The sequence below is a fragment of the Colossoma macropomum genome, unplaced genomic scaffold (genome assembly GCF_904425465.1).
Source record: "Colossoma macropomum unplaced genomic scaffold, Colossoma_macropomum, whole genome shotgun sequence".
In the NCBI taxonomy this organism is placed as follows: Eukaryota; Metazoa; Chordata; class Actinopteri; order Characiformes; family Serrasalmidae; genus Colossoma; species Colossoma macropomum.
In genome coordinates, this window is record NW_023494802.1 from 40,604,657 (window position 1) to 40,627,377 (window position 22,721).

At 41.3% G+C, this 22,721-nt stretch overlaps 1 protein-coding gene across 5 annotated transcripts in view; it reads right to left on the bottom strand.

Annotated features, from left to right (window-relative positions):
- reps2 (RALBP1 associated Eps domain containing 2) overlaps positions 1-22,721 on the bottom strand; it is a 56,150-nt gene that overhangs the window by 31,125 nt on the left and 2,304 nt on the right. For 2 of the 5 annotated variants that reach the window (XM_036590940.1, XM_036590936.1), the window contains exons 2-3: positions 6,615-6,702; positions 5,118-5,202 (exon numbers count right to left, since the gene is read on the bottom strand). In XM_036590940.1, the coding sequence (XP_036446833.1) occupies positions 5,118-5,148 (31 nt within the window). In that variant the 5' untranslated portion in view covers positions 5,149-5,202; positions 6,615-6,702. Of the gene's footprint in view, positions 1-5,117; positions 5,203-5,956; positions 6,048-6,614; positions 6,703-13,633; positions 13,673-22,721 lie in introns of those variants that run through there. The other 3 variants (XM_036590937.1, XM_036590939.1, XM_036590938.1) reach the window with 3 other exon arrangements.

Here is a 22,721-nt window from a genome sequence, read left to right on the forward strand (position 1 = left end):
CAGAGGACACACCACAGTCTATCAGAGGACACACCACAGTCTATCAGAGGACACACCACAGTCCTATCAGAGGACACACCACAGTCAGAGGACACACCACAGTCCTATCAGAGGACACACCACAGTCCTATCAGAGGACACACCACAGTCAGAGGACACACCACAGTCCTATCAGAGGACACACCACAGTCAGAGGACACACCACAGTCCTATCAGAGGACACACCACAGTCCTATCAGAGGACACACCACAGTCCTATCAGAGGACACACCACAGTCAGAGGACACACCACAGTCAGAGGACACACCACAGTCCTATCAGCTGGAGCTGAGTCTACAGACAGCGTGCGGAGAGAGAGCCAGCAGACGGTCTAACTCAGTTACACTGGAATAAAAACACTTCACACTTAAAAAGACAGCAACTAATCAAATCTCCAGTCACCCCTCTTAACCCAAACGTAGTCAATCAGCCAAGACGTGAGTCATATCTGAGGTTTGCTTCTTTACTTTAGTACTGGAGCTATGAGGCTAATTTGTTAACAACATCACACCCCATAAATTAGCGTGGTGCTAAGTGCAGAGCTAAAATCACCACACACTTCCCTCAAACTGTCTCTAATGGACTTCATCATGTGGTCTCTGACTCTGTATGTCACCCTGTAATCTACAAACATGGACTAAAGGACATCACAGAGCTACAAACATTAGCCACAGCCTAAATTTGTGGTGTGTTTGGTTCTGGTTCAGTTCTGTAAAGTCATCAGAAGTGATCAGAATCGCGTCATTTTCAGCCTCCCTTTAGTTTTTAACAGGGTTTTCTGCTTTTGCCAATGATTAAAGTAGAGAAGTGGTCCTTTATTACTTTATTACTGACGGTGAGTCGACATGGCCTCATACGCTAACATTCCCTGAGTGGGAATTCCGACCTGAGAAGCTGTTTCTTTGGTTTTTCCCAGTCCGAGTTCAGAAATTAAGAGTCACAATCTTTAGTCAAACGCAACATTAACGTGTCCATGTTATAATGAGGCTGCCATATTAGCTTCCATTGCTTGTTAGCTACATTAGCCTCTTAGCTCCAGTGTAAAACTACTGAAGCTAAAACCTGGCTGATCAACAGCAGCCTATAGTGTTGTTTAAAGTACAGTAAGTATCTATCTATCTATCTATCTATCTATCTATCTATCTATCTATCTGTCTATATTAATTAACTAAAATTAGTTGGAAAAAATTCTGGTTCCATTGACTTACATTAAAAGTAAAGTAAGTTTTTTTTTCTCCTGTAAAGTTACCATTTTGGACATATGAGGTTTTCTTCTGACAACAGTGATATATATATATATATATATATATATATATATATATATATATACATATATATATATATATACACAAACTGTCTCTTGTTTACTCCTGCACTGCACAGCTCCACCACAGGAAGGCGCCACTGCATATACAGTTGTATGCAGAAGTTTGGCACCTGGTCAAATGACACGTTTTGCTGGTTTGAAAAAAGTTAACACACCCTCTACAGCAGAGTGTCAGACTCAACCAGTAAAAGGGCCAAAATTAAAAAATCTCAACAAAACATTAACAGCAACCTTCAAATATTACATGTGAATACTTGACATACAAGTATTACAGATAACAGTTAAGTCTCTTTAAATGTCCTCAGGATGTAGGTCTGTTAAACCGACCTGTGTGCTTTCGTTCTCGACACCTGACATCTTTTCTTTCTGCAAGTTCACTAATGCTTGTGTTCTGAGCTGCTGAGTGTTTATAGTGTTTATGCTGGTTGAACTGCAGCTGAAACGCCGCTGGTGGGTTTGGTGATATGTTGTGCAATTGGGTAGAAAACCGCTGTCCCATAGATTGTTGTTAGGGAGTGGGTTGTCAGTGGAAGTTAGACTGCAGTGCATGCTGGGGATTGTAGTCCTGCTGATTGTGAAATGGGCTAATTATTAATAGAAAATCAAAATAATTTCGAGGGCTGGATTGGATTGTGCCTGATCTGGCATGCTGGCCTTGTGTTTGACACATGCTCTCTCAACTATGCATCATGTGAATCTGCGGATCAGTACGTCAAGCAAACGCCGACTGGCTATCTGGTAGTATTAGGGACACGACGAGACCCGAACAATAATGGAACCAAATCAGAACCAGTGCAAAAAACAAACCCAGCAGTTTGAGAATCGACTTTTTACATCAACCTTTTGTTGTTTTTTCACTACCTTGTTTCGTCGATCCAGTATCTACAACACAACGAAAGATGTGTTGATTTCTGGACAGCGCCCCCTAGCGCACCTGTTCATGTTATGAGCAGTGGGGAACCCTCAGGGCCTTGTTGACCCCCAGAGAAGGTCTAATGATATCTGGAAACTGAAAATACATGTCTTTAATTTTAAGTACATTCGCATATAATAGTGGTATCATCGTTGTTGTATTTAAATTCTACAGGTATTGAAATCATACTCTTATTGTTCAGTTCTGTTTGGACACAAAATTGCTAAAATGCCCAATGGAAAAATATCCAATCAGGATTTTGTTCTTTGGTATCTACATCGATACAGTCAGGCGAGCTCTCTCATTGGTTAGAACTTCAGGACCTGGACTGAAGACCTTACATATTCGCTCAACTCCCAACATAATTAGGAAATGACAGAGAAATTAACCCTGTTTCGATTTTTCCAACGTGTGGAAGCAGTTTCTTGAGAAAGACTCAATCTACGCCTTCTAGGAGTTCTAGATACGTCATCGACTGAACATGAGCTGTAGTCTAAGCAGGTTTCAGGTAGTTGTTAGGAATGGAAAACAGTGGCAGCAGCTCTATATCAGGACTCTTTACTGAAAGAGTCACAACTGATACGTTCAAGCTCAAATATATGTTAAAGTCTCTTACATGCTTCTAAATGTTCGTGTTTAACCTAGAACAGCCAGGAAATGTTCATGTGTGCCAGTGCTAGTGCTAATATACCATTAGAAATCCCACTGGGGTGCCAGCGGAAATCAGTATTAACGTAGAGTTGTTTTTTTCATACATTTTGACAGAGTTTTGGCCTGAACTGAAGCTTAGCTCTAATAGAAACTGTTCGCTACAGACTTCAAGTATGTCGGCAGAGACTTATGTTCACAGACTCATAGACTCAGAAGTGTAATTCAGCCTAAATGTCTCCAAAACCCTGTAATTTCTCCCTCATTTCCTTCAGCTGGAGAAAGCAGAGCAGGCAGAGTGAATGCAAAGCCCAAACAGAGGGCTTTCGGAAATATCGGGGTTGCCTGGATACCAGGCTGATCATTTATAACGCCTATCTCCCAGATGCAGAGAATATAGATGCTATGGGGAATCTTTACTGGCTCAAAGCCAACACTGTATATCACAATCAATAAATCTGCTGCATTAGAAAGTCTAAAATGCTGAATCTGAGTTTTTCATTTCTGAATTATTCATTTCTAAATTCTTATTTTCCTTATATTTACATCTTTCCTGGTTGTACCCAACAAAAACAGTCCTGATTTACTTTTATATGACAATTTCACCACCTTTCTTCATCCCTTAATCCCTAATTAAATAGGCTATTTTCGATACTGTGCCTATAAGAATGATATACATTATGTGGCCTGAAGTATGTGGACACCCCTAATATCAAGCGCATAGCCTCGCAATCTCTGGCGGCCACATGGGTCGTACTGAAGACTTCAGTCACTTGCCACTGTCATAAGATGCCACCTTTGTCACAGGTCAGGACGTGAATTGTTGCCCTGCTAGATCTGCCCTGGTCAACTGTAAGTGCTATTATTGTGAATTCGAATTGTCTAGGAGCAACAACAGCTCAGCCGAACTCTCAGAGCTGCTTGTATCATGAAAAAATCACCTGTCCTGTGTTGCATTACTCACTACTGCCTCTGGAAGCAACATCAGCACAAGAACTGTGCATCAGCAGCTTCTGGAAATGGGTTTCCATGGCTAAGCAGCTGCACACAAGCCTAAGATCACTATGCGCAATGCCAAGTGTCGACTGGAGTGGTGTAAAACATGCCAACACTGGACTCTGGAACAGTGGAAACAAGTTCTCTGGAGTGATGAATCACACTTACAGTCTGGCAGTCTGATGGATGAATCTGGATGCCAGGAGAACCTACTGGAATGCATAGTGCCAACAGTAAAGTTTGGTGGAGGGGGGATGATGGGCTGGGGCTGTTTTTCAGAGCTTGGGCCCCTTAGTTCCAGTGAAGGGTGATGTTAATGCTACAGCAAACAAAGACGTTTAGAGAATCATATGCCTCCAACTTTGCGGCAGCACTTTGGGGAAGAGCCTTTTGCTCCAGCATGACTGAGCCCCTAAGCACAAAACCATAATGACACAGTGTGAGGAGTTCGGTGTAGATGAACCCCAGAGTCCTGACCTCAACCCCACTGAACACCTTTGGGATGAACAGGAACATCGATTGTGAGCCAGGCCCTCTCGTCCAACATCAGCGCCTGATCTCACTAAAGCTCTTTTCATTAAATGGGCACAAATTCCCAGCACCTTTAAATATTCCCTGCATGCAGTCTGTGTTATCAGAGACTTGGGAAAAGCTGGCCAGTGCAACAGGTGTAGATATTAAATGGACACTGATACGCCACAGAGGAGCGCTATTAGACAGCTGCTCCTGATGGACACACGGTGGGTCAAAACCACACAAGGCCACACCACATTTTGTAACATTTAATCTATGACGTTCCATTTTCCATTACAGAAATACACTCACTGGCCACTTTATCAGAAACCCGTCTCTTCTAGCTCCACCTTGCTGGTGTACATTTAGAGCCTGCAGCTCATCTGTTCATGCACTGTTTGTGTTAGTCATCCTCTGGTCCTTCATCAGTGGTCAGTTTCTGAGATCTGCTCCTGTCTGGATGTTTTTGGGTGGGGGGACCACTCTCAAGCTAGCAGTGACACTGACTTGTTTAAAAACTTTACACTCACTTGATTTAGACTCGCACCCCAGAGACTCTAGATCGACTAGAACTTGCGGATCGACTCAGACTCTCCGCACCAGATATTTGAGACTTGACTCTGATTTGCCCACCAGTGACTAGGATTCTGATTGGAGGGCAGTAATGGACAGTTATCTCACCCAGTATAGATTCAGCTCCATTCCTCTGCATGGTGTAAGGGCAGCTGTGGTTGGCTGGTGGTGAGTGGGGCAGAGTTCAAAGCTCCTGTGGGGAAAAAACAACAGAAAAATCACATGAATGTTATCTACTGACAACGTATCAGGGGTGCCTCATCTATTTAAGCAAAGTAAGCAGTAATAATGTAAATAATAAAATAAATAAATATATATATATATATATATATATATATATATATATATAATTACTTAAATGAAAAAAAAAGTATTTTATTCACAGTTCTATTGTTTATATTTGGCTAGTGTAAATAATACAGTGACTGTATTATAATATTTAAGAGAATTCCACCAAAATTTCCAAATTTCAGCACAATTAGCTTCTAAATATGAAACAAATTTCAGTCTGTTTAATCTTTTAAAGTGTTTTTTTTTTTCTAAAGAAAGCGGTCCACATGTTTGTTTTATCCTTGTGTGTTGGGTGTTGGGATTACACAAAAATGTGGCCTGGGGGCTGGGGGACTGGGCGGCCCTGAGGGCCATTTTGAGAACAACTGAGCTAAAGGGTTAGTGATACGAATCACAGATACCAATGTCTACAAACATCTTACAAAGCCATTTTGTTTGTTATTCAAACAACCAGTGAAGCTGCATGTCTTCTCAGTTGTTGTATGTAAAACATGGCTAATGCTAAAATCAGGTAACTCTGTAAATAGACAGTTTTTCCTGGGGTACCTAAAGCTAATAGCACTCTGCATGTTTTATGTTTATATAAACATGTTTAAACATGTTTATCCCTGTTCTCCAGTATAATGGACCGCTAGCTTTTAACTTTATATGCATACTTAGCTAATAGCATAGTTGTCCCAGTTCACACTGAGGTCAGCTCCATAAAGCTTCTTGTTTCTGTGCGTAAACATCCTTTTCACACTCTCTGCCAGACAATATGAGCATGTGGGCCAAACAAGGCCGGTGTGTGTGTATATACGTGTCAGCTGATCGCCCACAATGCTCGGCCTTGACCTCGAGCTCCGTGTTATCTCTCACGGTGGCTGAAACAAAGCTAACCTGCATGTGACCATATGTGTCCAGATTAGAGGCTAAGCCTCACAGCAGAACGCTCACACAACTTTATGTGTCCAGAACAAGCCTGAACAGTGCAGATGGCTGGATTAGCAGGTTAGCATTGTGCACTAGCTGTATTCACACTATCTGACAAAAAGTGATCTCAGTGATGATGAGGAGAAGATCTGACGAGCTTAAGAGAACATGACAGCTGCTAAAGTCCAAAGTTTGGACCCATCTGATCGTATGAAGCGATTCTCATGGGTGTAGCTTCAATGTTTAATGAAATATTACAGTGAACTACAGCATTAGCAAAGCAGTCGACTGCTAAATGAGGAGGAAAGTTCACTGCCTTTGTGTCGTCAACTCGCTTTAGCGTCAATCCAGACTTTGCTCTAAGCCGCTGATCCTGTTTGCTGTCTCGTGATCTCTCCTTACCAGCCCAGTTGTTGTCCACGTTCACAGAAAGGCTGGACTGAGCGCTGGCCACAAACTGCCCTGTACTGAAGCAGACCCACTCTGTTGTCTGTGGAGAGAGAAAGGGAAGCCGCTCTCAGGATTCAGAAAGACTACTGAACATTTTTGTCGTTTGTGTTTGCAGTGGGCTGAGCGTCAAACCAGCTGGCTAGAAACGTTCCACATGCTGCCAGTATAGATGGAGAAAATGAACAGAAAATTACACAGGAGCCTCAACAACTAAATTTTACATCACATTTTTAGTACTAAATGTGTCCACATGTGATTTTCCCTGCTGCTTCCGTTCTTTTCTGAGACTGTCTCTCAGTTTCTCAAAGAAATCTGCAGCCGCAGCTCCAAAGTTCAGTCTTAGGACTTGGTTTCCCATTTTCTGTTGCTCATGATCAAAGTAATCCCAATCAAATTCAGTGATGTCGAGGTTTGGGTGGTCAGTCCACTGTTCTGAGAACAGCAGCAGCACGGACGGTCTTTAATCTTGGCCTCATCTTATATCTAATCTCCTCAGAGATGTCTTGATGAATGACTTTTTCATAATGTCTTACAGGAAATAAGTGAATGAGGGGTGGTCTCTGACTTTTGCCCAGTACTGTATGAGGCTCCCTGCCTCGCCTTTAAATTCTAACACTGGTGGTCAAAATATGAACATTGTTATTACTGATTAATCGCATTAGTTTGTGTTATCACAATTAGTCTGTGTTATAAATCGTATCGGTTCCATTCATTGGCCATTTAATTAACTGTGATTAATCGAATTAGTTAATTAATTGCATTAGGTAATAATGAATTGCAATTGATTGCATTAGTTCATGTAGTCATTTGCAATTAATCACATTAGCTTGTGTAGTTAACTGCAACTAACTGCATTAGATTGTGAGGTTAATCACAATTAATCACATTTGTTTGGGTAGTTAATTGTAATTAACTGCATTAGTTTGTGAGGTTAATTACAATTAATTGCATTAGTCTGTGTGGTCAGTAGTCATTAAACGCATTAGTTGTGTAGTTAATAATAATAATTGCATTAGTTTGCGTAGTTAATTGTGATTAATCACATTAGTCTGTGTAGTTAACTGTAAGTAATCACATTAGTTTGCGCTGTTAATTGTGATTAATCGCATTCATGTGTGTGTTTAATCATGATTAGCTTGTAAATGATAAATCGTACTCGATGTGCTTCAGTGATAAACAAATTCACAGCATGAAAGTAGCTGGATATTAATCCCCATTTAAAAGCTTGAATTGAATTTGAATGAAAGGGCTACAGTTACGGGGTCATAGCAGCAGCGCACTGCAGCTGGGCTCCAGCCTGGAACTACAGATAGTCTGAAGGGACAAACTAGCAAACTGTGTTAGGCACATAAAAAGATCTGATGGTGTTAAACATTTACCATGTTAACATTAACTGTGACACCACTAGTACATACATTTAAACAATACAGCAAAGTGACAATAATAACCCTAAACTTTAAACGATGGTCATCATCTGTCTGACCGCGCTTCAGAAAGCCTTGGTTTTCTAAAGAGGGCACTTGAGGCCTGGCACTGCAGCAGAACAGCGGAGCTGACCACAGCTGAATGGTCTCTGTTCGGGACAGCAGAAAGCTCTCCTGCAGCGGTCAGTGCTGCTCTGGCCCAGGGCCCAGGCGTCTGAGGCTTTCACAGCTGGTCAAAAAAGAATGCTGACAGCAGCGGTCAAAGACAGGAGGAGTCGGATATTGATTCTAAAGATGTTCAGCTGAGTGTTTGTCCAGAACAGAACACTCACTGTGTTTTATAAGAGTGAGGAAACTGAAGAGACAATGCATACAACATCAACAGCAAACGGCCAGGAAAACTGGACAAAAAGTGCTCTTATACCAAATTTGGTCAGCATCCATTGGCCATGAACCTCCCGGATACTGAAAAAGTGCTGCGATAAGTCTGTCACTGTTGATTAAACATATAATATATAATATAGAAATGATGTATACAGTACTATGCAAAACGATTCATTTTTTAGTGTCAATAAAAAAGCAAAAACATGTATTTTTAACTGAAAATTACCCAGAAGCCTCAACAACGAAATATAATATAAAGTTGTCCAGTATTTAATGTGTCACTCTTTACCTTTTTTACAGCTTCCATTCTTTTCAGGAAACTCACTTTCAGTTTCTCAAAAGTACCTCCAAAATTCAGAAACTGGTTGATCATTTTCTGAAGTAATCAAACACATTCAGTGATGTTGAGGTCTGGACTCTGGGGTGGTCAGTCTGTTGTTCTTAAGGGAACATTCATTTCTTATATCTAATCTCCAGAATGAATACTTGTAATTGCTGTTTTGACTGAAAATGAAATAAATGAAGGGTGGTCCATTACGTCTATTACCTTTGTACAGTACTTTGTTATAAGCTCCCATTGCATGTTAGCTACATTAGCCTTTTTGCTCCAGCACAAAACTAAAGAAGCCAACTTCAGACACCAAACATGTCGTAGCAGATAAACTACATTTAAAGTATGGAGGAAATTTTGGAAATTTGAGTTTCCCCAAGCTATCGCTTTAAAACTGTCACACAGCCGCTGAGTCCTAGCAAGGATCCGGACTCCCACATGACTTCCACACTTCCCTCAAACTCAGAGACTTACATGGACTCCATCTCCCAGAATCCTCTGGGAGGTCACCTGACTCCTGACCTTTCCTCAGGCTCCTATCAGCACTCTAGATCGCCGGAATACCGGTCACCTGTGTTGTTGATCATATGACTTTCTTAGTTCAGTATATAACCACAGGCTTTAGTCCTAGAAGGTTGCGAGGTATTGTGTCCGTTTGCGATCTACTGACCGTTGTATCTATTGTTTGTATTCTGTGAATGACCATTACTTTACGTTTCTTCGACTCTGCCTTTTGCTCTGCATTTGCTCTTCATTGTGTTTGTCCTGGTTCTCTCATTCCTGTTTTTGACCTTTTTACCCTCTTTGGACTGTTACCAGTGTGTTATGTTTGTCTGTTTGTATCTGCTGTGCCTTTTGGATTTGACCCCTGCATGTTTTTCAACTACAACCTTGAACTCTGATTCTACTAGTAAAGCCTCCTTTTTGTTCTCTAACCGTGAGCGTCTGAATCTTGTTGGCACGTTACAAAAACAAGGTTGGTTTGACCATTATTTTTACCTCTTGTCCACAATCCTACAGTGTATTAATCTACATGGGCTACTTATTGTATTATTATTATTATTATTATTATTATTAGCACTTTTTTTACTAATTGCACTCATAAGGTGATGTTAACAGAGTTGGTTTATGAGCAGCCAGGCCACTTCTTATTTCCCCCGTTATATCAAAAACAGGACTGCAAAAAAAAGAGTCCTCAATGAATTGGAGTAAATGGAGCTCAACGGCTAAAAACAAAATAATAGTTTCTAATCACTCTTTAATTTTAGAAAGTAGAGGGATGTGTTTCACTAAAAATGCAAAGAAAACTCACCTGTATGTTTCCTTTTTCTACAGTAAACGGGTTTTGGGCAGCGGGACACTAACAGTACTGCTACTGACTGCTGATTGGTTGGTGAGCGGAGCAGCTCATTGGCTGTTCGTGCGTATAGACATCATGAACGTACATGAGGTGCCATTTTAAACTCTTATAACTCGAGTTTAAAAGCTCTACAAAATATAACAGCGGTGTTAAAATGCTTTATGCTATTCAGTGTCCTGGAAATTAAGGTATTCCTTTATATTAAAAACTTTTAAGCATTTATAAACCATGATTTTGCTCAAATACTCCATCTTAAACCATTCGTTTTGGAAGCGCCCTCTAGTGTTTGAGAAACCTTGGAGACATTAGAGTGGAAAGGTCTTATTATTCAGTAACTACATGGACTTCAATACAAACTGGCTGAGCTATGATCGTGATTTTATCGCCTCGCGGTTCTTTACAAACAAGCAGTCCAGCCCACAAAGACGTCTAAAGAAGTCTCTGTGGCTCAGCGGAACAAAGGCCTGTTGTTGTAGCTGAATGGTCGTCTGACCTTGATCCACATAAGCCTGAGGATTTCCTCTCTTCTGATCAGGAAACCGAGTGGTTTTTACCGCACACCGCCGAGCACAATTAAACCGCTTTAACAGCCCACATCCAGCAGAACCCACGGCTAAAAATACTCCGACAGCACAGTACAAATGCAGAGGAGTAGCTGCAGAGCTACAGGACACGTTTCAGAAGTGTAACAGCAGAATCGCCTGATTAAACTACACTTAACTCAGAATGAATGAGACTCTGGAGACTCAATATTAGTACTATAGCTCTACTGGCTCTCAAAGCTCTATTACTATGTGCTATTAGTCATTTTTAGTGCCATCAAAGAGCTACTGTACAGCCTCAAAAGCCATTAGGGTCGAGTGAATTTGACCCCCTACAGGACCCCACACAGAGCACTGACGTGGTGGTGGTGTGTTAGTGTGTGTTGTGCTGGTACGAGTGGATCAGACACAGCAGTGCTGCTGGAGTTTTTAAACACCTCAGTGTCACTGCTGGACTGAACACCAAAAATATCCAGTCAACAGCGTCCTGTGGGCAGTGTCCTGTGACCACTGATGAAGGACTAGAGGATGACCAACACAAACTGTGCAGCAGCAGATGAGCTATCGTCTCTGACTTTACATCTACAAGGTGGACCGACAAGGTAGGAGTGTCTAATAGAGTGGACAGTGAGTGGACACAGTGTTTAAAAACTCCAGCAGCACTGCTGTGTCTGATCCACTCGTAACAGCACAACACACACTAACACACACACCTGCTCTGTGGGGGTCCATGGGGGGTCCTGACCAGTGAAGAACAGGGTATCAAAGTATGCAGAGAAACAGATGGACTACAGTCCATATATATATATATATATATATATATATATATATATATATATATATATATATATATATATATATATATATATGACCCCCGTTTGTGGACTACAAACAGAGCATTATGGGATACAGCTGAGCACGTATTTACATTTTCTTTCTCACAACAGCAGAGGATTAATCTGGATTAGGTTGTGAAACAAACAGGATGCTCTGAGACAAATTTAGGACGTAACGGCGAAGACTGAAGTGTTTATGAACCTCCAAACACTCGAAAGGAAGGAATCCTAAAGTTTACACTCCACACCACTGAGTGCGCTACAACTTGGGATGCCATTTGATGCCATTGCAACCACCTGGCAACACCTTAGCAACCACCTCGGATACCATGGCAACCGCTTAGCAACCACCTGTGATACAATACCAAACCCTTAGCAACACCTTACCAACCACCTTTGATACCATAGCAACCACCTAGCAACACCTTAGCAATCACCTCAGATAACATAACAACCACCTAGCAGTTCCCTTGCAACCACCTGGAGTACCATAACAACCGCCTAGCAACACCGCAGCAAATACCTAGCAACACTTTAGCAACTACTTGTGATACCATAGCAACCACCTAGCAACACCTTAGCAACCACCTGGGACACCATAGCAACTGCTTTGCAACCACCTGTGATACAATACCAAACCCCTAGAAACACCATAGCAACACTTTAGCAACTACCTGTGCTACCTTACCAACCACCTAGCAACACCTTAGCAGCCACCTCTGATACCATAGCAACCACCTAGCAGGAAGTGGGAACCATTTAAGCTGCGCAAACATTCAGCATTTCCTTCAGGAAATGCACGTCTCTAGTTTTTATAGTGTTTTTGGTACTGCTGGTTCTTTCAGTCTTATAAAACCACAGAAAAGCTAAACATCATCATGCACGTTGTGTTTGGTTAAACCTGTCTAACAGTGGCACATTAAACTTCATTATTATGGTTAATGTTATTACGCTTTGCAGTGTGCATCTATACAGTTCATTGTTTTATATTCTTCTTCTTCTCTGTTATTCTTATTTTTCTGCTGGATTTTTGCCGTGTAACTCATCCCGCAGTTGTTGAGATATGAACCCTGTTCCACACTCTTCACATTCCACACACACACCACACAAACGCACACACACACTTTTAAAGTAACAGGAGATTTTAGGTAGCAGTGTATTTAAGGTGGTACTGGATTTAAGGTAGCAATGATTTAAGGTAGCAGTGAAGTTAAGGTAGCAGGAAATTTAAGGTGGCAGTGGCAACCACAGCAACCACCAACTTAGCAACACCATAGCAACCACATAGCAACCACCTGTGATAACATAGCAACAACCTAGCATCTACTTAGTAGCCATCGAACAACCACATAGGAACACCATAGCAACCTCCTAGGATACCATAGTAACACCACCACAGCAACCACCTAGCAGCCACTTAGCAACATCATAGCAACAAACTAGCAACCACTTAGCAACACCATAGCAACCACCTAGCAACCACACAGCAACATCATAGCAACCACCTAGTAGCCACTTAGCAACACCATAGCAACCACCTGGGAACCACACAGCAACACCATAGCAACCAACTAACAACCACTTAGGAACACCATCGCAACCACTTGGGAACCACACAGCAACACCATAGCAACCAACTAACAACCACTTAGGAACACCATCGCAACCACCTAGGAACCACACAGCAACACCAGAGAAACCACCTAGCAACTCCATAGCAACCAGCCAGCAACCACCATAGTAACCAGCCAGCAACTCCAGAGAAACCACCACAGAAACTAGCAACAACCTAGCAAGAAGTAGGGAACCATTTCAGCTGTGCAACCATTCAGCGTTTCCTTCAGGAAGTCGAAGGTTTCTAGTTATTATCATTATAAGGTGCATTTTCCATGTTTTGTGAATGAAATGAATGAAACAAAGGAATAAATTAATAAATAAACAAAGACTAAATATAACAGTACAGAGATCAGACTGGATTAGGCAGGTCTGATCTGTGTAGAGGTATTACAGTCTGCAGAGGGAGTAATAAACACTGAGTGGGTGTGTCTCCCTCCTCCTCCGTCTGATCACCAGACGCCGTTATTTCAGCCTGACCTGCATTCTGTCCAAACGGCCGCCTGAGACAAAGGAAGAGACGTAATCCGTCTGAGTGAGCAGAGCAAAACACCCAGCCAGCACAGGCTCAGCCAGGCCTCCCCTCTCTCTCTCTCTCCCTCTCCCTCTCTCTCCGTCTCTCTCCGTCTCTCGCCCTCTCTCTCCCTCTCCCTCTCTCTCCCTCTCTCTCTCTCTCCCTCACCCCCCCCTCTCTCTCTCCCCCTCACCCATTTATCTCTCTCTATGTCTCTGTCCCCTCTCCCTCTCTTTCTTTCTCTTTCAGTCTTTTTCTCTTTCTTTCATATCTCTCTCTTCCTGTCCATATCTCTCTCTTTTGTTTTCTCTCTATCTCTCTATCTCTCTCTGTATCTCTCTTTCTTAGTCTCTGTCTCTCTCTCTCTCTCACTCTGTCTCTTCCTCTTTCTATGCCTGTCTACCTCTCTTTGTCTATCTTTGTCTCTCTCACACACTGACTCTCTTTGCCCCCCTCTCTTTCTCTCTCACTCACTCTTTTTATCTGTCTCTCTCTTTCTCTCTCTTACTCTCTCTTTCTCTCTTTTTCTGACTCTTGCTCTCTTTTTCTGTCTCGCTCTCATTCCCTCTCTCTCTCTCTCTCTCTCTCTCTCTCTCTCTCTCTCTCTCTCTCTCACAGTAAAATATCTCCTCCTCTCTTTACAGACTCTGCTGTGTTTTAGGCTGAAGGTGTAGAATCTGTACAGTTTCTCTTCAGGACGAATCAGAAATCCACGAATCTGACATAATTCATAACAAAACACTACAGTGTGTTTTTGTCTTGGAGCTTATTACTGTATAAATGAGAAAGGCAGACAAACTGCACTGACCACAGGAAACAATCATAGTAATAATAACAACATGACCCTTGAAATGACCCGAACCTCTCTGTGTTCCAACTCTGTGAATCTGTATATTTCTGAGCTTCACACAGCTGGAATTTCAGCCATTCAGAAGCTCACAGCACTGACAGCCATCAAACAAAGACACACGACTCTGTGTGAGAAACGAGAGCAGCCAGAAAGCAAAACAACGACGCAGCGTTTCCCTTCTTCTCTACATCCAAACGAGTTCACACTTTTAAACAGGCCCAGGACTCCTTCAGACTCACATGAGTCTCTCACTCACTGCAGGGCTGTGATCTCTGTGCTGAACTCTCTGAGACTTGTTTGCTGTTACTGTAGCTGTGACGTCACACTCAGGTGTAACAGGTCAGACAGGTGAAACCGGCCCTGCCTGGAGAACTGCTGTGTACACATGAGGAACATCCCCGTTCATGTATGTACATGTGAGTGTGACTCTCCAGTAGTCTTAAGGCCAGTTGGGCCACTTATCCAGCACAACAAAGCTGTGGTTCCAGATGTTACAGATGGCACAGATCCTTAATGTCAGCTGTCATGTTCCTCCTTCAGTGCTTCTAATGATGATCAGTAGTTACAGAAGTATTATTAATAGTGGTGATAATATACGTTTTCAACAGAAATAGTCACACTAATGCTAACAGCAATAGCAAAAATAGTTACAGTAAAAGCAGTAATAGTTACAGCAATACTGTCAATCATAGTAGTAGCAGTAATAGTTACAGTAATAACAGTAATAGTTATAGTAAGAGCTATAATTATATTAGTATTGCAGTATTAATGATAGTAGTAATAGTAAAAACAGTAATATTAATCATAGCAATAAAAGTAGTGATAATAATTGTAGTAGTTTTATTCATATTTGCATTAATAGCAGCAATAACAGATTTGGTAAAACTAATAATAGTAAATAGTAGTATTAGCAATAATAGATAATAGTAGTTGTAGTACTAGTACGTAGTAGTAACAGTACTAAAAATTAATAGTAGTTTTAGTACCAGTAGATAGTACTAATAACGCTAATAATCATAGTTTTACTTCTCACAGATAGTAGTAATAGCTCTAATAGATAATAGCAGTAACAGTACTAGTAGGTAGTAGTAAGAGCACTAATAGATAATAATAGTAATGGAACTAGTAGGTAATATTAATAGCGCTTATAGGTATTAGCAGTAACGGCACTAGTAGGTAATAGTAATAGCGCTAATAGGTAATGATAGTAATGGTACTAGTGGGTAGTAGTAATAGTAGGTAATAGTAATAGCGCTAATAGGTAAAAGTAGTGTTAGTATTTGTAGGTAGCAGTACTAGCACTAATAGATAATATTAGTGGAATTAGTAGGTAATATGAATAGTGCTAGTAGATAATAGTAGTTTTAGCACTAGTAGGTAGTAGTAATAGCACTAATAGGTAACAGTAGTAATGGTACTTGTAGGTAGTAGTAATACCACTAACAGATAATAGTAGTTTTAGTACTAGTAGGTAGTAGTAATACCACTAACAGATAATAGTAGTTTTAGTTCTAGTAGGTAGTAGTAATACCACTAATAGATAATAGTAGGTTTAGTACTAGTAGGTAGTAGTAATACCACTAACAGATAATAGTAGGTTTAGTACTAGTAGGTAGTAGTAATACCACTAATAGATAATAGTAGTTTTAGTTCTAGTAGGTAGTAGTAATACCACTAACAGATAATAGTAGGTTTAGTACTAGTAGGTAGTAGTAATACCACTAATAGATAATAGTAGGTTTAGTACTAGTAGGTAGTAGTAATACCACTAACAGATAATAGTAGGTTTAGTACTAGTAGGTAGTAGTAATACCACTAACAGATAATAGTAGGTTTAGTACTAGTAGGTAGTAGTAATACCACTAATAGGTTACAGTAGTAATGGTATTTGTAGGTAGTAGTAATACCACTAATAGATAATAATAATATTAGTACTACTGGATAGTAGAAATAGCTCTAATAGGTAATAATAGTAATGGTACTAATAGGTAATAGAAAAAGCACTAATAGGTAAAAGTACTAGTAGTTAGTTGCTGTAGTAATATTCGCAGTAATATTAGTGATGCTGTATCAGTACTAGTACCTTCAAGTCCGTGAGGAGTCACATCTAAAAATGAAAAACCATCTGACATTCATTCATCTACTTATTCAAATAACCGAATAAGTAAACAAAATGCTCGGACATCCAGTAAAACCCCACCCCCCCAAACCGCACCACCCCCATGGCCCCCTTGTCTCACCTGTAACACAAATCTACCCGAGTTAGTACCACTAAATGTGTGGTCATGTATCATACGGTAGTAGTAACAGTAATAATAATAACAGTGATCGTGTATATAATCATAGTGATAGTCATATAGGAGTGGTGGTAATAGATGCTAATAGAAGCAGTTGAGTTTATGACCACTGCTTTGAGTTTTATCTCGACATAAAATGGAAATATTGAACTGTTTTGACTATCGCTCATGCAAAGTCAACGGCACCCACTTCCTGTCTGAGAGCGCTGTAGAAGATACCCAGTAAAAGAAAACAGAGCGAGGAAACCAACATCATCATATCAATATGCGGCTGTGTGCGGTTGGCTGCTCGCCTGCTGGCTCACAGCTCCAGCAGAGTGACAGACCAAACACTGTCTCACAATACGCTCCCTATTCCCACTTCAATCTCTCTCTCTCTCTCTCTCTCTCTCTCTCTCTCTCTCTCTCTGAGACAACAGTTTAATTGGCTCGTGATTAACTTTAATTATAATACTGTAATAAGTCACCCAGAAGCAGTAATTAAGCGTAGGAGGAAAACACTACACCAAATCATTGGTGCAGTACAAAGCATTGCTTGTGATCATTTAGACGACTTGAGGGCTTTTGATTCATTCTGTCTTCATTGTTTCCAGAGGCTCACAAGTTGACTGACGCGAGTCGAGTCTTGAGTCTTTATTGGGGAAATGTAGTTCAGTCTCGTTGTTAGCTGCAGGCGCTGCACTGTGGAAAAATGAAACCCGCTAAAAACCTGTCAGGGTCAACATGACTTTAATGAGGCTTTTATTATAGAAAAGCCTTCAGTCTGAAGGACGGAACCGAACCGCTACATGCAGCAAATGTGGTAAAACAACTTAAACAACCAACACTAGCACTAGCTAGCCCAGCTAACTAGTAAACTTGCTATGTACTTGATGAAGGCTAATCTCTGGCTTGGTGATTAGCTAGCTAACTGAGGCAGTTTCTGTAGACCAAATAGCTGCACTAGTTATGAATGCTAACAATAGCATACTTAGCATTCTACCACTCTCCAGGTAAAATAGTAATGTACAAGAGGCCAGTGTTACAGTTATTTACTATGGTAAAGGGGTGTTGTTAGGCCATTTCTTGCTATAAGTGGTACAAACATTTGCTTTGGCCACCTTTTTATGATGCATTCAGCATCATTTTTAGAAAAGCTCAGAGATTTTTCTTCATTATGGAAATGAATTATGCAATAATTCTTTTTCGGTTCATACAAAAGAATATGATGTGAATCTTTTATAAAACACAAAAAATGCACTGCATGAATACAATTATTATTATTATTATTATTATTGTTGTTGTTACTCTGGTCACACAATTCAACTGCAGTCAAGTGTATGTATTGAAATGAACGTCCTCAGCTGATCAGATTTCAGAACTGTAACCATTTTATAACTCTAATAAACCTTGACAACAAGGCCAATGAACAGTCAGGGATGCTGGGAAGAGAAAATAAGACTGTCTGGCTGTTAGAGTGTCTATGAGAACAGTCATATGACCAGGAGAACAGCAGGTGCTTTAAAACAGCGAGGCTTTTCATACTGAACTCTTCTTTTTACTGAACTCTTCTTCTCAATGAACTCTAACTCTTCCTACTGAACTCTTCTTCTTACTGAACTCTCACTCTTTGTTCCTGAACTCTTCTTACTGAACTGTTCTTCTTAGTAAACTCTTCTTCTTACTGAACTCTAACTTTTCTTTACTGAACTCTTCTTACTGAACTCTTCTTCTTACTGAACTCCAACTCTTCTTACTGAACTTTTTTCTATTGAACTCTTCTTCTTACTGAACTCTTCTTCCTACTGAACTCTACTTCTCACTGAACGCTTCCTCCTACTGAACTCTTCTGCTTACTGAACTCTAATTCTTTTTTACTGAACTCTTCTTCTTACTGATGGATGCTAGATGATGGATGGATGCTGATAGAATGCTGCTGCTGTGAGAGCTGAGAGTGCAGCTCTATGAGGAATCAGTGAAATATGATCTAGAACCGTCCAGACCACAACAAGTCTCATGAGGGCAATACACTCCACCAATAAACGGGAAAATTCCACTACTCAGGAGAACAAACTGACCTTTATGATCCTATATGACTCTGAAAACAGCTCAGAGTTTTACAACAAAGACTGAAAGGCAACACAACTGAAAGAGAGACAGGGGGGAGGGAGAGGCCGAGAGAGCAATGGAGAGAGAAAGACAGAGAGAGAAACAGACACTGAGAAACTAAGTCACAGAGATTGAAAAAGCTAGAGAGAGAGAGAGAGAGAGAGAGAGAGAGAAGGGAGAGAGAAAGAACATGAAAGACAGAAAGAGAGAGAGAAACAGAGAGGGGGTGTGAGAGAGAGAAGGAGAGACAGAGACAGAGAGAGAGAGAGAGAGGAGAGAGAGAGAGACAGAGACAGAGAGGGAGAGAGAGTAGGAGAAGGAGAGAGAGAGAGAGACAGAGACAGAGAGGGAGAGAGAGAGAGAGAAGGAGAGAGAGAGAGACAGAGACAGAGAGGGAGAGAGAGAGAGAGAAGGAGAGAGAGAGAGAGACAGAGACAGAGAGAAGGAGAGAGAGAGAGAGAGACAGAGACAGAGAGGGAGAGAGAGAAGGAGAGAGAGAGAGACAGAGACAGAGAGAAGGAGAGAGACAGAGAGGGAGAGAGAGAAGGAGAGAGACAGAGACAGAGAGGGAGGGAGGGAGAGAGAGAGAGAGAGAGAGAGAGAGAGAGAGAGAGAAAGACAGAGACAGAGAGGGAGAGAGAGAGGGGGGGGAGTAGAGAGTCAGGGATTTTCTCTCTGTCAGTCACTCTGGGTTTCCTGGTCAGGCTTGGTGGACAGGAAACAGATCAGTGAGCTAAACAGAACTTCCTGCTGTGCAGCGACACACAATAGTAGGAGGAATCCCCCCCACAGACCCCCCCCAACACACACACACACACACACACACACACACACACACACACACACACAGATCTGTGTCTGTGTGTGTGTGGATAGTGAAGTCAGTTCACTCTGCAGAGATTCACACAGTTTCCACAGTTCACTCCAGTCAGAGTCAGCCAGGACACGTTTGGCTGCAACAGTTGGTTGCAGGCAAAAATGTAGTTGATTTCCAGCCTTCATAACTTCAGAACGGTTTAAGCTACAGACATGATCCACATCAGGACATTCAGTAGACCCGACCCTAACTAGGGAGTCTGACGTCATTAAGCTGTGACATCAGCATAACTGAGTAATTTGGCTCTGAAAATCAACAGAAATCCTGATATTATTGCTTTGCTTTTTGCCCTTTATATTCCAACAAAGGGTTAAAACAGCAACATGGTTCACACATCAGACACTGCCTCACCATCCAGAGTGATTTCATCCACCTGTGACCGTCCATCAGCCAGCAATCCAGCTCCAAAATCACCCAAACCCACTCGCTACTGTTACATTACATCTCTGCTTTTAGCCTTCATATTATAAACAAACTAGCCAGAGTGAGAGAAACCAGGTCTAACATCCCACAACCCAGAAATACAGCACAAACACACAGCCAGATCACTTTAAACCTGCTATTAGCTCTCTGCTTTCGCCTTCATTTGGAAACAATAGGGTTACGGTATGATTGTGAACCTTAAATAAGTTTTTCCAGGGGAAAAGTTCGTATTTGTACCTTTTCATAACCGAATGTTTTAAAACAGAGCAGTAAAATAAAGCCTGGAGACGAGACGGGGTGTGTGGAGTCAGTACAGCTCAGAACATATCATTTCAGTGGATTATGGTTCAGTTATGTTCCCTGACTAAAGGTACTGAGATGGAGCCTTGAGGGTCCCACCCCAGTGACAGGAGGGGCACTGCCCCAGTGACAGTGTAGTACCTTTATTTCTGAGAGTGTAATGGTGTAATAATGGCCAGATCTAGTGTTAATGATGGGAACGGGGTGGGTTATATAGAGGAGTGAAAGAGTACAGGAGTGTGGTAGTGCAGTTTGGTGTGGGTCCCTGGGTGGGGGAGCTTATCTCTGTTCCAGTGGCAGCACCCTTCCTGTCGTCTCCATTTCACACGCTTTTAAAACACGCACAGCTGCACAAAACAGAACCTGAAAACAGCCCGTTTGTTCCCGTTGCGTTGGGAGGTCACAAGTTTCAAGGCTGTTTCCAGCCTGACTCACAGCGCCATATTTTATAATCCCCAACAAGCCCCTCATAAAGCACTGACACAGTGAAGTTACTGAGAAACGGTAATAACTGAGCAGCAGTGCAGACTAACGGCAGCTCCTCAGACTTTAAAACGGAATTCCACCAATTTTTCCAGTCATGGAAATCAAGATCAAAAACAGAGCCATTCAGAGTGGTTTGGTGTGAAATGGTTCAGATGTCTTTACAGTGGTGGTGATAGGAACCAGGGGTCGCCATGACTACAACACAAATATAGCCAATGTATTTACCATCGAAACCACAGTGAACCTGCACGAGTCCTCTGAGCTTTTCTTAAAATAAATAATGGTAAATCTAAAAGAATACATTTTCTTTAGGGACTATTTTGCCTTAAACCGCCCTGCATGTATCCCTCCACCATGAATGGCTGTTAAAAATATACTTTAAACTATAAAATGGATAGTTCTGGTTCTAAAATCTGGTTGGCTGGGCTGCGTTCTGTCGACTTATGTTCTTAACTAGAACTGGGCTGGTCAGCTAGCTAACAGGCTAAAAGAGCCAACAGCCTAAACAGCTCCATCATTAATATCACAGGCTTGAATTAAAGCACTTACAGTATGATTAACTGTAAAACTGCAGTATAAAAGTCTAAAAACGTCACTTGAATGTCTTGCACACAAATGTTCGTGTTGCAGTCAGAAGTCACGTCAAACCCAGGCTGAATCCCAAACGGCTCTGTTCTCCCTAAATAGTGTTCTAGCTATGGAAATTTAGAAATTCTAGCCTCTACAGCCAAACAGTGCATCATGTATCGAGTGTGGATGTGTCTGAGTCCCAAATGACTGTTTCTTAGCTGTATTTTGCTCTGTCAGGCTGCAGGATCCAGTATTTAAACTCCTACGTAGTGCACTATGTAGGGAGCAGGGAGCCGTTTGAGATTCAGCCCCAGCGTGAGAAGAAAGCGCCGCTGGATTGGAGCTAAATAAGACTGTGGTGGTGATTTAGTGACTGAAAAGTACTTATAAAGTGAAAGTTTTGCATTAAACAGTGCTGTGTTATTATGTGTTCATTGTTATATGAGAAAAAGTTAAAACATTCATGAAACAACCGCAACATACAGCGATGGGCGACCAAACGTTCTCCTCATTCAGTGGTCCATGGTTGCTTGGCAACCATACCGTACTCTAATGGAACTACATTTCTTTACTTGTCTATGGCGATTATTACTAATAATAACTGCGCTGCGTGCCTAACAACACCCTTCCCCGTGATAAAATCGCAGTAACACACTTTTATTAGAGCTGAAAAAATTATTGTATTTAAATTAAAACCGCAATGCAAGTCTAAAAATGGCCAGATTGAACTGGCTGTCCTGCAAGATACATTCAGCACTCAAGCCTTAAATCTAAAAAAGGTCATTACATCGGAAAAAATCACATTTATTTCTCAATATTAGTCAGAAAAATCCAAAAATTGATTGTAAGACAAAATCTTAAGCAAACGTATTTCACGTAATAAATTAGAGATGGACGTCTGGTTCCTATCACCACCACTGTGAAGTTTCTCTAGATGGGCGAATTTCACACCAAACCACCCTGAATGACAACAGTGGAAATGCCCTTTAACTGTCCAGGTTGATTAGTGTTCATTGTGTTCACTGTGTTCGTTGATTACGTCAGTGTCCTTGCTTTTCACGGACAACCTGATGGCCTCAACATCCATATCAGCAGGATAAATAAACTCAGGATTACAGGAATCCCCAACTCAGCAGGAGTTAATTAAACCCTGGTGATTTTCC